This window comes from Sturnus vulgaris, chromosome Z (genome assembly GCF_052056855.1).
Source record: "Sturnus vulgaris isolate bStuVul1 chromosome Z, bStuVul1.hap1, whole genome shotgun sequence".
NCBI classification, from domain to species: Eukaryota; Metazoa; Chordata; class Aves; order Passeriformes; family Sturnidae; genus Sturnus; species Sturnus vulgaris.
The window spans coordinates 57,778,620-57,792,972 of NC_142283.1; the positions used below are offsets into that span (position 1 = coordinate 57,778,620).

Below are 14,353 nucleotides of genomic sequence, written 5' to 3' on the forward strand. Positions count from 1 at the left end.
GCTTCAAGAATTTATCCAAACTCCTATGGCAACATTATTTATCCCTCTCCCTCCTCCTCCTCCTGCATTTCCACCATTAAAAATCCAAGGAGTATTTGTGCCTCAGAGTACTGTAAATACCTTTCCCAAGTTGGCTTTCATTCTCATTATTCTCTTCTCTGACCTGCTCTGCTTTGCTTGGCAAGAAGGTGCAATGTTTTGTGTTGATCCTCTGCTTAGAATTTTAGCTCTCTCTGCACCTGCCTTTACTTCTTCTCTCTCCTGTCCATGTGTTTCCCTTGCTTACAGAGCTTCATGACCTCTGACCTGTGTTACTCAGGAGGTCACATTGGTTCCTGATGGCCTTAAAATCTATAGATCTTATGTTGTACTGTCTGCCTCCCAGCTGCTTTTCCTCCTCCTCACTCATTCTTTTGTTTTGAGTCTTGCATTCTTCCTTACTGGTATTAATCTCCCTATTGATTTTTTTCAATTCCATGACAGCAATAAATAAATAAATAAATAAATCAGTGGAAATATGAATCTGAATTTGTGGCTTTTGTTCACTGCATCACCTTTTTCTCCTTTTATTCCACACGTGAATATTAACAGCAGTCAGAATGCCAGAATGTCTTACTATTTGCAGTTTTTATCCTTTTTTACTTTAGCTTGCACACATAAAGTAAGTGCTAATTCACAGCCTAGGAATGGAGAAGAGGGCTACTAAATAAAAGAAACTGAATTATGAAAGCAGCAGAAGTGGCACTTGTGAGCCAAAGCTTTGTTACTCTACTGCAGTTAGCATCACTAACGCTGCCTATCTTTGACCAGTGACAACCACTTACATTTTTTATGCAAAAGAGAACTTAAAAAGCATAAATTTAAACTAAGAAAACATGATGGTGTAAGGTTTTTTTCTATCTCTTAATGGATATTTACATTAAGATCAAAGGATTCCAGCAGGAAGATTAGAGAATATTCACATTTTTAAGATTTGGGGAGCAGAATCCTACCTACATTTGTTAGTCATATTAAGCAATACGTTGACAAACTAATACCTTTCTCAAGATGCTTATATACAATTTAAAAACTGAAAAAAGCCTCACTTTTATATGCAGCATCTCTAAGAGACAGTGGCTTTCATATAGCACTTTGCATTTTTACCTCTTTGCCCAGCTTGCTCATTCAATTTTCTGTCACTATATCTTAGGATTGCCTTAGGTCATGTAATCCCATTAATATAATGGACCAAAATATTACTGTCAAATTCTTCCAGGCTTTGTACATTAATTTTATTAGACATCTTGCAACAAAGAAAAACGTCAAACAAACATGTAATTTGGAGGTCATTTTAACAGTCAAATACCTTTTACTTTTCAGTGAGAGTGCAGTATGTGAATGAGCACTTCCTTTGAAACAATATGCCTTCAGGTTTGTTTTGCTACAGCAGTTGTGAGAACACTCCATTTTCTTTCTTTGCGAAACTGATTTTACAAAATACCTGTCAAACAGCAGCTTTTACCTTTTTTGATTTCCAGGCCACTGGCATTTCTTTATTCTTATCAGCCCATCAGGCTATGATTGCTCATGCATCCTAGGGCACAGTACTAGCTCTCTACACATCAGACCCCTCTCACTTCTCTAAACCACCTTCTGTTTAAGACACTAATCAGATGTTTGCAGAAGAGCTCTTCACACTCCAAATAGCTTCCTGACATTATGTATTAACGGGAGATACTTCCCATCCTATTCACTGGAGTTAGGAGTAGCAGGGACTATTATTCCATCTCTTTTTATAATCCAAAGCACAAAAGACCAAGAATACGACTTGAATGCAAGTAACGCTTGTAACAGTCAAATGTGTACAAATATGCTGCTAAAGCAGATTCAAACATTGTAAAATTAAAACAAATCGAAATCCCCCAGAGATTGGGATGAATATCTAAGACACTGTTACCTGGAAAAATTGTTCTGCAACAGGCTAATTGCATTTCCTGTCACATGCCAGCACATTTTCTGCCTACCAGAGAGATCTGTCTGGAACATGAATGGAATTTTCCTGAGCATTTCCAATAGCTAAGATTCCTCCATGAGCACATGCCCCCTTCTGATATATCTATATATCTATATATAGATATATAGATATGCCATATAAAGCAAAGCTGATGATGATTTTCAAGGCTGCTCATCTTGATTTTTTGCCTAACCTCACAGTTTATGTTATTACACAAACACACACTGCCATTTTTGATAGCTCATGCTCAGCCACAGCAGTTCCAGATTTAGGTGTAAGAAGTGACTGTGAGTGTTGATGCCTGTCTGCTTTTGTCCTGCCCCACCAAGCATGAGCAATTATTTTAATCTTAAATTAAAACTTAAAAGTTCAAACCTAGCAATCAACCTGAAATATAATTCACAATGAGCATCGAAGTCCTATCTACTTCCCCATTTCTTAATCTTGCAGCACAAAATTAAATATCAACAGTTATTCTTACCTTCTACTAAGTACTTCCCTGCTCCTCACTTACCTGAACAATCTTTCCATCATCCCATGTGCTGGAAAAATGATTTCTCAAAATGACAGTAGCAAACTACTTAATTCTAAAAGCTCAAATATTTACTTCTAAGTGATGGCAAAGGAAAATGTATTAGCACTCAAGAAGTCTTTAGAATCCAAAATCTTTGCATTCTTTGTAGAAACTCCAGTGCTTTTCCATTGCAGAGCATGGTAGAAACTCCTCTTTATGTGCCATTACTATCTCATGGAATTGAAGAAAATGTGTCAGACTTTCCACTGAGTTGAACTGAACAGAAGAGCCTGTTGAAAATGCAAATTATTACAGAGTGTAAATTAAATTAATGGAAAGCAGTCACTGGCACAATTACCTTAAAAGGTGTTTGCAGTTTGTCAGAACCTTGTAAGCCTTAGTGATCCCTAGGAATCTTGTGGGGTAAGACTTGTGACATCTTACCAGTATATCTCACTCAGACCCAGTCTTCAATGAGGCAAGGGCCACACTACACCTCCTGGTGCCCAGCCCGAAAGGACAGCCATCCGAGACATTTCCAATTATATAACAGGAAAATGCAGTTCCTTGGTACTGCTTGAATTTCATGTATTATGTCTACAAAGAGGCAGGTTTAATGCACTTTCCCAAAATAAGGAATCTCACAGAGAATGCCTGTCCTGAAATGACTTTATAAAAACATGTACACCCGCACAGAAGAAACTGTGGGACTGAACTATAGGTATTTTTAATATCTGAGTATCTGCTGGACTGAATTAATTATTGCAATGCATAAATTTAAAGCACTTTTGTCAGTACAGGAGAAGCTGAATTTTTCTCACTGTTAAAAATCAGTAACAAAGTAACATTGTAAAGATCCAGCAGTAAGAACTATTAAATGGCATTGATCCATAACAGCACGGACTCCAAAAGCCACTTGAAACTTCAGATTTCAGAGTCACTTGCCTTCATATATCTTTCATCCCCACTTTCTCCCTTTGGTATTCTTTCACAAACAGAGCTGCTGAGATGCCACAACCAGCCCAACACAGAAAACTGCCAGTGAGGGCAGAACTGTCACACATATGGTGTCAAGAGAGAGAACTCTCATGAAAGTGGAGATCGCTTCTGTTTAAAAAGACAAAAAAATCCAACAACAAAACCTAAACAACAAAACACAACAAAATATTGTGTCCAAACAACATTCAAGTGTCTCAAGAGGCAAACCAGCAATCCAGAAAAAGTCAAGATAAATCCTTGTCAAAATGCAGAGAAAACATGTTTGAAGTGACATTAGTTGGCCATTTATCTTGTAATTATTACTGGGCTATCATATGCCATCCCAAGAGTCTTTCTTTGTTATCACCATTTTTCATTTGTGTCACCAACATAGATTCTAAAAAGCAAAATATAATCACTGACTGGATAAGATCATTGGTGCCTGTGCTAAAAACAACAGTGCTATTTGCTGGTGTTAGACTTTTTAATTCCATGTCTTGGTGACGATTTCCCTGCCATTTCCTGAGCTCTAGGAGCACACCACCCAAAGCCAGTGAAGCAGCAAATTGCTATTAGAAGAGAGAGGCTGGTGTTCAGAAGTGCAAACAGAGTCTTGTGTGTGAGGATGTGTGTTGTTCCACACCCATGACTCCCTCAGCAAAACTTCTGACTCCAAAGAGGACAGGATTGTATTTGGTATCTTACAAGCTCAGTGCATGTTCAGTACACATAACACAGTACATACTGTAACAAAATGTATGATCTAATGTCTGGAATACATTTGTGTCACTGACTGCAACCAAGGCTGCACACAAGACCCACGTTAAAAGTTACATCACAACACTCCTCACACTTATGAAGCAGCAGTCAGTCACACTAGCAGAAGCCAACGTGTACACTCATTTAGAAGTGATGTTTTAATGGGCACAAGGAATGCTTGGATAAAAAAAATCACAAAATAGTTTTAAAGACAACTTCAGGTAAAAATGATCTTAAAGTAGGCCTGGGATTTTTTTTTAAATAAAATAAACTGGCAGAAATTGAGATGAAATGTTTTCATTAATGCTGAGTATAGAGTGGCATGACAGGCATGACTTCAACCTGCTCTAGTTTGTTGAAAAAAAATGCTTTTTGTTTTATTCTGAAATGTCTATGTTTTGTATGCAAGTAGAGGGGAAATTCTTAGCAAACCCTGAAGTTAATTTAACATCCTGTATTGACAGATCATAATTGGAGAAAAGATGCTATTTTCTTACTTTGGAAATGCTCTTCTCTGTACTGCAATGATTTAACTTACTGACTAAAAATTCTCAACTCAACTAAAAAATACTCAACTCAAGTGTAAGAGAGATTAAGACCAAATAAATCGATTGAAGTCACTTTTTTCAGCACCAGCTAACAGCTTTCTTTGTTGATTCCTTTGTGTCAAATTTATGTTTTACCTATTGGATTCACATTTTGTCGATTAAACATCACTATTCCACCATAAATACTTTACCTGAGTGAATAATTAACATATCTAATCTCTATGTTCTCGACTTCTCAGTCAACATCTAACAAAATCACAGTAATTTATCTATCCTAAAGCTGTCTTCCTCAGTTCTGACACCAGTATTTGGTAACAAAGTTTCTATATCCACAGACAGTAATTTTTCCCCAGTGGGTATGAATCAGTATTTTGGTCCTCGTGTTTCTTCCTCTGACATCAAGGATTAATGTCCTTTGCATTTTTCATTCTTAAGTCTTTCTCTCCTTTCTCTCTCCCTTTGCTACTGTATTTAATCTTCTAATACCCACTTTGATGTTTTCTTCCTGCAATTTGCTGACTGTTAACTCTAATCCCCTTGAAAAAGACTGGCAGTTTAGAGGCTGTAAGTGGCCTCTAAACTGAAGAAAAATTCCAATACTGTTATCCAAAACTCAATGCCTCAGGTACAGAAGCGAGCTTAGTAAATTTAGACACACAGGCAGTTTCTTTCTCTGCTTTTTCCACCCTTGCTGTCCTATTCTTTCAGGTTTCTATCATCTTCATGAATTGTAAGATAAAGTATCAATATCAGAATGGGGTTTTTTTTCCATAAATATGGGGAAAACACGTTTTCTCTTGACAGCTTTTCCATCCTGCTTATCAACATCCCTTCTGTCTTTGAAGGCATCTATTTTAGTCTTATAGTTTTGAAACCACTTCAAATGTTTTCAACTTGTGTTTCCATTTTGGTGTGTCTCTACCAGACCTCGTCTGCTGTGGCTGCTCAGAATCTGAAATTTGTACTTAAGGAGAATTTCCATTAATGGTGCAACTACATGAATGTCAGATCATAATCTCCAGTTGCATAAAGGTTAGTCAGTGAAGATAAAATTGTTACTTCAGTGCAGTCACCATTTCCTGATCATTAAAATAGCTCAAAGATCAGGTCTTAAAAATCTCACTCATATCTACCTCATTTTTCCCAAGCAAGAAAGTATGGGGACTATCCAAAAATATGGTTAAGTATTTTATAACTATCTTACTGGTGTAAAAGAATTTAAATGCTCTTGTAGTTTAGGCAACATATTTGAGTAAATTTACAAGCATCAGTAAATCCAGTTTAACTGCTCCTATAAAACAGATAATTATTATTATCAGATCTGAAAGAAAGATGAACTGATTTGCAGTATCTGGCAAAGTCACAGGAGATGTTATTCTTCTGACTCGAAAGGATCTGGTTCAGCACAGCTAGTCTAGACACAGGCTAAAGATGCATAAACAAATACAAGATCTAAGAACAACACACTTAAAGATGACAGCATTTGATCTAGAGTGCCACAGAGGAATATTAATAGAACAAAAATCTGTCTTAAGTGCTTTCAAGTTCCTTGGGCCTTATCCATGCTCCCCTCAAGAACTCAGAGATCAGTCACAATCCTGAGGTTCCAACAGGTCTTGTCTATTCAGACCAAGTAAGGCCTCAGAAATGACAGCAAGCATTTCACATAAACATTTTTGGGCCTTCTGAATCTTTAAAAAAAGGCTGCTACTGGATTGAGGCACAATAATTCTGCCCATCCTAGTGATAGTTTTGAAAATATCTTTTCTTATTACACTGAACCTGGACATTAGAACCTGGATTAATATCTGAAATTTACTAACTAAGCTGAAAAGTTTACCAGAGCAGTTCAACATGGTACTGGTTCATTATATTCTACAATTATTAAGGATAAAGAAGAAATCTCAGAGAAATATAAGCTTTTGGCCAGTTTAGCCTGACACTAAAGTGTGCCTATGCCTTATTTCCCTTTAACCCAGATAAGTAGTGGCCTGGAACATATAGCTCTTTTTCTCTCCTAAGATTAGAATGCATCAATGGTTCCCATTACAGACACATCAAGAACTTATTTTACTTAATATTTTCCTGATGCTCGAGTGAAAGCAAGTAACTGCCTTTTGTGTTCTTCAGGTTTTTTAAAATTTGTATTTATGATCTATCAAATGGAAAGAAAAGCTGGTCAAGACCTGGTATTTTAGAGTAAGAGATGTGTGTGGACAGATTGCCATTGCAAGACCAGAACTTTATCTGACAAAATAAAATATTTTCCCAGTAATTTAGTAATTTTTTCCCTGTAAATGCATTCACTTTTCTTCAGGTCTCCCCACAGTTCTTGATTTACTTCACATGATATAGATGTCAATTCTTTCTTTCTCTTGTAAATGCTGCAGTCCACAATCTCTGTCCTTACAAACTAATCAGTAAAAAGACATCTTTTTCTAATTAAGAGATTAATCATGTCAGTTAGACACCTACAGTTAAGGTGGTGTCCACCCATTACAAGATACAGGCCAGCAGAGATTTTTGACTAATTCCATTGTGATCCTTTGTGTCCATCTCCATCCCAATGTTGAAAGTACCTTTTCCCCAAGAATTAATCTATCAAGTGACCTAAATCATGCACACTGCATCGTTTGCATTGGTAATTATGAACCTTTGAAAAAAATATCAAAGGTTATTTATAGCACCATAATAATAAATAAATCATTTCAGTTCGGAAGCTCCTTAATGGACAATAACGACCAGATAATTCATAAAACAGTTATAACAGTTCCAGAAGGACAAAGAGCACCTCCTGACAGTACCTTAGCCTATGTTTTTTTCTTCACATATCAGGAATGACTCATCATGGATGATCTACAGGTTCAGGTCATCATCTGCCTATAACTGAAATTTGTATAGCAGTAAAGTGGAATTTAATTCATAATTTCACAATTCATTATTTTATCCTATTCCTTCTAGATAAAATGGTATATTTGAGAAAGAAATATTTCTTTCTCCACTCAATAAAGGATAGTATTCCTCGGAAGTTCATGTTCTCTTTATGTCCTCCAGTGACATTGGCAAAAATAATGTCACAAAGCAGAAAAAAAAGATTAGGCATTTAGACTCATTCTTCTTTCGCAGTACTGCATAATACTGGCCTTTCTTTTTGCACTGTGTCTGCATGGGAAAAGGACTTGCAGGTATGATTAGAGACCAAGTATTCATGCCTTTTATTCTAAAGCATCAGTTTCAAGGTTTACGCTGAAATCTCAAATTACTTTATGTTTCATATGGTAGAAAGTGTTATTCCCACAAGTGAACCCAAACATGACATCCTTTTTCAAGAGACAGTTAATAGTTCATCTGTTTCTAAATGTCTGAAAAATGTGCAATAGAAATATTGCTTTATAGTTTTCTTTAGAGCATTACCCAGATAAGTGATATGAATATATTATTTCCATTAACCTTCTGTCTACATCATGATCTCACACCGTAACAGTTTTTTGTCTTTTCCTATGTATCCTGGGATATATGGCTGTTACACAGTAACAAATGCTTAGTATGTGACACATCCTGAATTACTATTTTTCAGGGGCCTGGGACTGGTGCATCAAGATATTGTTACATTATTCATTTAAACAGTGTGACAAAGTCAAGTCAAGTACTGTAGAAATCCAGCAACGTATCAATAGCCTCTCAGAGAAACAAAACGACAATTTAAATCTTAGTGGCTCTTTTTTTGCTATAGATGTAAAAAGATTTTTTCCTTATGGTGGGGGTTGAATTGTTCCCTTTTCTTTCTGTAGAATTCTCCCCATTGTTATGCTAAGTATTTGTGGCTACACCTTAGTAGCAACAGTTTCCTTTCGCAGGGGGTGGGGATAGGGGGAGACCAGAAAAGGAAAGGTGGGACAGGGGCCTGGGCTCTCTCTCGCCCGCGGAGTAGAAGAAAGACGGCTGGAGCTCCTATCTAGCATCCTCCCCGCCATCCCAATGCTGGGAGCCACGTTCCCTGCCACCGAACACCGCTCTGCTCCTCTCCCACTTCATCCTCCTGCCTCCGGACACTCTGCCGAGCACCACGACCGACACCGTGAGGGGGGAGCGGCTCCTCCATCCCTCTCCCCGCTGGGCGCTGCCGCCATCACCCAGCGCCTTCAGCTGCGCGGGCCCTGCCCTGCCCCCAGCACCGGGAACTGAGCGCAGGGAGAGAGGCCTTGGCCAAAGGGACTGGAACTGAGCTGCACTGCTCTGGTCTGTTGTCAGTTTTTATAGCTGGTGTTGTTTCTGCTGTGTGCCTTGTTAGATATCAGTAAAGAACTGTTATTCCTATCCCCATATCTCCTGCCTGAAAGCCTCTGATACGAAAATATAATAATTAGAAGGGAGGGGGTTGCACTCTGCATCTCAGGAAAGGGGCTCTCGCCTTTCCTTAGCAAATATCTGTCTTTCAAACCGAGACATCCTAAAAGGTGAGAGAGGTATAATTGACATACATGCCAATACTAACTGAGAACAGTGCACATTCTCCCATAAAACAATCTATCTTCAAGACTGAATTTATAAAGAAATAAAGTAAGTACTTCTAAAATAAAACAAAATATCTGGTTTCATTTTTCTCCCAAAAAATATTTTTTCACAGCTGTCCAGACGACCTTTCAGTTTCTCAATTAAGTGAATCACTCTATTTAAATACCAATATTACAGAATTTGCGCTCAACATAAACAAAGGCATATATTAGTATCCTTTCTTAAAAGACCCTAAGATTGCTTTAAAAATAATTGTAGGATACTATTTCTTGGTACGACTAGAAGGTTGTGGATTATGAATCTTTCTTTTTAACCTATTATAATACTGTTGTAGATTTGATTATATAATGATTCGCTTGTATACTCACTTGAAAGGAAAATGATTCTCTAAAATTATTTCTAATCATTTTAGAAATCCTGAAATTAATGTGCCAAGATAGTACAATAAAAGTTCCAGCTCCAAACTTGGGCAATTAAAATCAGAAAACTTTAAAATTCTTGTAGTTTATAGCAGACTGAAATGCAGGTTGGAAGAGCACAGAAGGTAAGTTATTAATCAAGTTCCAGTTCCGGTCAGAACATCCCTTTGAAAAACCAACATCTCCTTTTTTTCATACACTGGCAAAATCTACAGTGGCTGTGATTCATTTGTTGAGTTTTATGTACAAACTCAGAACAGCTTCTAGAGCCTTCTCCTACACTGTTATCATATGGTGATTGAAAGACTAAATTGTTTTGTTTAAAAGCTTTGTTGTAACTTCGTTAAAAGTGATTCCTGAAAAAGAGCAAGACAAGAATGTGATAAAATGTGAACACTTCCCAAGGTAAAATCGCCAGGTAATCACATAAATATTTTCACCTCATGTTGCCAATGTGATGTCAAAATAGTCTGTCTTGTCTATCTAAAGCAAAGCAGCAGGTGAGTCCCTCTTGAGGGTCGATGTGTATCACACTACCTTGCATTCATTGCTTTCATAAGTAAGACAAGAAAAGACGTTCCAGAAATATAATCTACAACAGTTCTGTTTGTCTCAGTCTTTTCTCAGTCTCCATGGGACCACCAAAGCAGATGAAAATGTTATAGTGCACCTAATTAATTAAAAAGATGGGTCAGTTATCAAAGGATTTTTTTAGCACTTGTTTCACAAAGTAAAAAGGCCAGAAAGCCAATGTTCAAAGCACTCAACTTGGAGTCAGTTTTAACTACTGTTAGCTGGACTTCTCAGGGCAACATAGTTTCTGTATCAAGAAAAGGGAGGAAATTTTTAACAAGCAAGTTTCCAACTAGATAGATGTTGGGGGAAAATTAATCTTGACCATGGTTAAGCATAGGAATATCCATCCTGAAAATATGCAGAATTAGACTGGACAAGGCATCAAGCAACCTTATCTAACTCGGAAACTGGTTCTACTTTGAAGAGAAGGTTGAACTAAAGACCTCCAAAGGTCCCACTGAACTTATGTTAGCCTATGATTCTGTGCAATCACAGTATCATCTGGTTTCTTCTGCAGTAATTTTTCAAGTTCAGAAAAATCTGGGTTACAGATAAGAAATACAGACATTAGATATTTATAATTGCCTTCCATGGCATGCAGTCCCTGATAATTGTTTCTTCCTCCACCCCCCTCCACCTACACACAATTTTTGGCTCTCTGAAAAGTGATTTTTGTTTGGCTCTTGCTGGCCACATACTCAAGTCTGAATCAATCATGTGACATTTTAGCTCCTACATTTACCTCCTCCTGCTGACAGTCAAATAACAGCAGGTACAGGATTTTGGAAAGTAAGACGAAGGAAGCCTATACCTAAGCCACAGTATGCAGTTACTGGAAAAGACAGCTTTGTAAATTCTGCAGACAGAACTGTGTACTTTTTTGTAAAGCATGTAATCACATAAAGCAAATGCTGGATCTTTACAGTACTGGAAAGTACTTTCAAGTATTTTGTCTGTAAGCCATAAAGAAGAGAGAACACTGTAATAGTTGCACCTTGAAATACCCCAGAGACTGAAAAATGTTATGGATAGGCATTTTTGGCCACAATCTCACTTTTCTTCCAAAGTACAAAATACAAAGAATATATAGTTTATCTCTCTGTCTTTTAGAGTCACATAAATGGGGGCATAGTGTAGTTGGTGAATATTCTACTATAGGTGAGGAGGAAAAAAATATATATTAGTTGTCAGGGTTTTGTTTTTGCTTGTATGTGGTTTGTTCGCTGGGGAGGTTTAAAGATTTCAATTACTATCTTTCGCATCACTGTTGCCATTATTGATGGTATGATAAACTACTACTTCAATAGCACCCAGACCAAAGAAACCAGATATACAGAATCAAGTTCCTTAAGACATGCTATTTTTGTTAGAAATAATAAACTTGGGGTTCTCAGTTTACATCTTGACTTTTCAACCACTAACGTTATTCATCATGTTTTCCTGCTTTCCTCCAAAAACATGAAGAAGAGATTAGTAAAATTCTCTAGTGAAAGCAGTTTCTGACATAATTGTCTGAACCTAACCAGAAACAAGGATGTGGAGTATAGTACAGCACAAAATATATTTTTGTATAATGGGCTAGATTTTTGTTTGGATTATGTCACAACATATCTCCAACAGTTCAAATATGCATATGAGATCCCTGTCATGAAAAGTTTACAATTTAAAGTATAATGGAAGACTGTTGCAAATATGCATATGCAGTGTTTTCCAGTAGCTTGATTTTACACTAGTTTAGGATGGTACTGACAAATACAATAGCTAAGTTTCATTTTACTGGAATGGTTCACATGGATTTAAATACTCTCCTGTTAATTCAGCCATTTCAGCATCACAACTTTGTACTTGTTAAGAAGACAGGACAACTGACTATGAAGAAAACTGAAATTAATTACCCTCCTATCATTTTCCAGGAACAGAAAAGCCTACAAAGTAAACTAGTTTAAAGCCAATTTATACAGCTGAGCTTTACATTCAGATTTTATTTAGAATAAAGCAAACATTGTGTACGTGCCTAGCTCTTTGGAAATAGAACTAAAGGGCAAACCAATGCAGTAAATCCATCTATGGGTTATGGGCCTTCTCACAGCACTTACAAAATTTCATTTAAGAGACTTATTGAAGTACTAATCCTGAGATGCTTGCAAAGAAATTTCCTTCTGAAATAGGAGTTTCCTTTTTACAGTTTATTTTTTAACATTTGGTCAGACAGTGAAACTTGAGAAGCTTCTACTCAGACCTCTACACAAAAGATTTGAGATCCACAAGGCAGAGATGTCAAAACTGAGATGGTTATATTCTTACATATTGTACTGCATGTTCAGCAGCTGTTTTTCTTCAATTGACAGAGTAATTATAGTATTCATACATATAATAGGTATGAACAAAAATTTATATATGGAACATTCCTGTAAATTTCCGTGTTACTAACTTTCATTATAACATATATCTTTAATTTTGCATCATCTCCACTGTCTGTTAATGGTTAGTTTTGCTACAGAATTACTCTACACTGTTACGGTAACTGCTTCCATTCAGGACTGAGCACGCAGATGGTAGGGTGACAATGACCACACATGCTACAAGACCATTATTTTGGCAAGTAGAATATAAATAGTAGCCATATCTGAGAAAATTTCAATGTGGCTTTTCATTTGTTCAGCAGAGAAACATAACTCCTGTAAACCATAATCTTTGTTACCTTTCAATTAATACTAAAGAGCAGTTCAATCTGTGATTTTTATATAAATAAGTAGCAATCTAGTACACAATATATTTTTTGTAACTTTGAAGAGCACCTGCCTCCAAATATTCTGCCCTGTCATTTAAGATACTAAGCCTATTTGCTTCTATTTAAAAACAAACAAATAAACAAACAAACAAACAGGGGTAACAAAGCATTTTCTGCAGAGGTTTCTCAGCTTAATTCTTTGCAAGGCAGGGCCTATGTACAGAAGCATTAAGAATTGCTTTAATACGTGGATGCACTTTTAGTTTACAATGACCAACAAAGACTAGATTCACTTCTGTTTTCTGTCTTACTGCCTCCCACAGCAGACCTGACTCGGCACTGTTACCCACACCAGTGCAGCGTTATCTGGCACTGGGGTTTGAACTGATCACTCTAACTTTGCACTGTGGTCAGTCAGGGTCGTCTCCTTGTAGTGCAATCACAGGCAGTACAGGCAAAAATAGCAGATCAAGTGCAATAGCACCGTTCAAATCATACAAGTACTACAGATAGGATTCAATGAGCAATCGATGTAAAACTGCAATATTGAAAACACAAAATTACAAGCTTGGTCAAATACACAAAGGTCAGAGCATCTTCAGGAGCATTTCCACACCACCCTTTAAATTAGATAACACAAGATTATTTAGCAATGCTTATGTATTTTGTTTCTCCATCTAAATCTAGAAGACATTTCTCTATGCTATTAATTTTTTGAGATATTTAATGGATTACTCAAAATGATATGAAGTTATTTTGTTAACTATACCAAGATAGCAAAATGTTTCTAATTTGGACACAGGAGAGTTGACCATATTGAGCTCTGAAAAGCATTGCTATTGGGTCATTTAGATCAATCCAAAACCTCAGCAGCATCATCATTTTTCCCCAGCACTCCTTCCCTCCCACACACAAATCAATTCCATGCCACCTACTTTTCTTTTTTGTATCATATCTCTTGCTTAGCCCTTGAATCCACCATTAGCTTTTTTGACTGCTAAGAAAGCACTTACTCATAAATTCCCTGGCAACAGCTGTTTCTCCTTCAGCACACAGCTCTCACAACTTGTGTTTGTGGCAAGGACGTAGTGTTTGGCTGCATATTACTCAGGTCAAAGCTCCTAAGAGGCTAAGCAATGGAACCACTACTAGGACTCTGATTGTGCTGGTGTCCCTTCTGATAAATTTTTTTCCTAGGAGCATGAAAAGATACTTTTGTTCAAAGAACAAAAAAGCGTCACTTAATACTGATGGTTTAATGCACAGAGAACTTACGCTTTTTATTTTTCTTGATTTGTTTCTCTACATTTTCACTTAGCC

The 14,353-nt window shown here is 36.9% G+C and overlaps 1 protein-coding gene across 2 annotated transcripts in view; it reads right to left on the bottom strand.

Moving 5' to 3' along the window:
- Positions 1-942: 942 nt before the first annotated feature.
- Positions 943-14,353, bottom strand: part of ANKRD31 (ankyrin repeat domain 31) — a 65,249-nt gene continuing 51,838 nt past the window's right edge. For both annotated transcript variants that reach the window (XM_088156558.1, XM_088156559.1), the window contains one exon: positions 943-2,797. In XM_088156558.1, the coding sequence (XP_088012684.1) occupies positions 2,646-2,797 (152 nt within the window). In that variant the 3' untranslated portion in view covers positions 943-2,645. The remainder of the gene's footprint in view (positions 2,798-14,353) is intronic.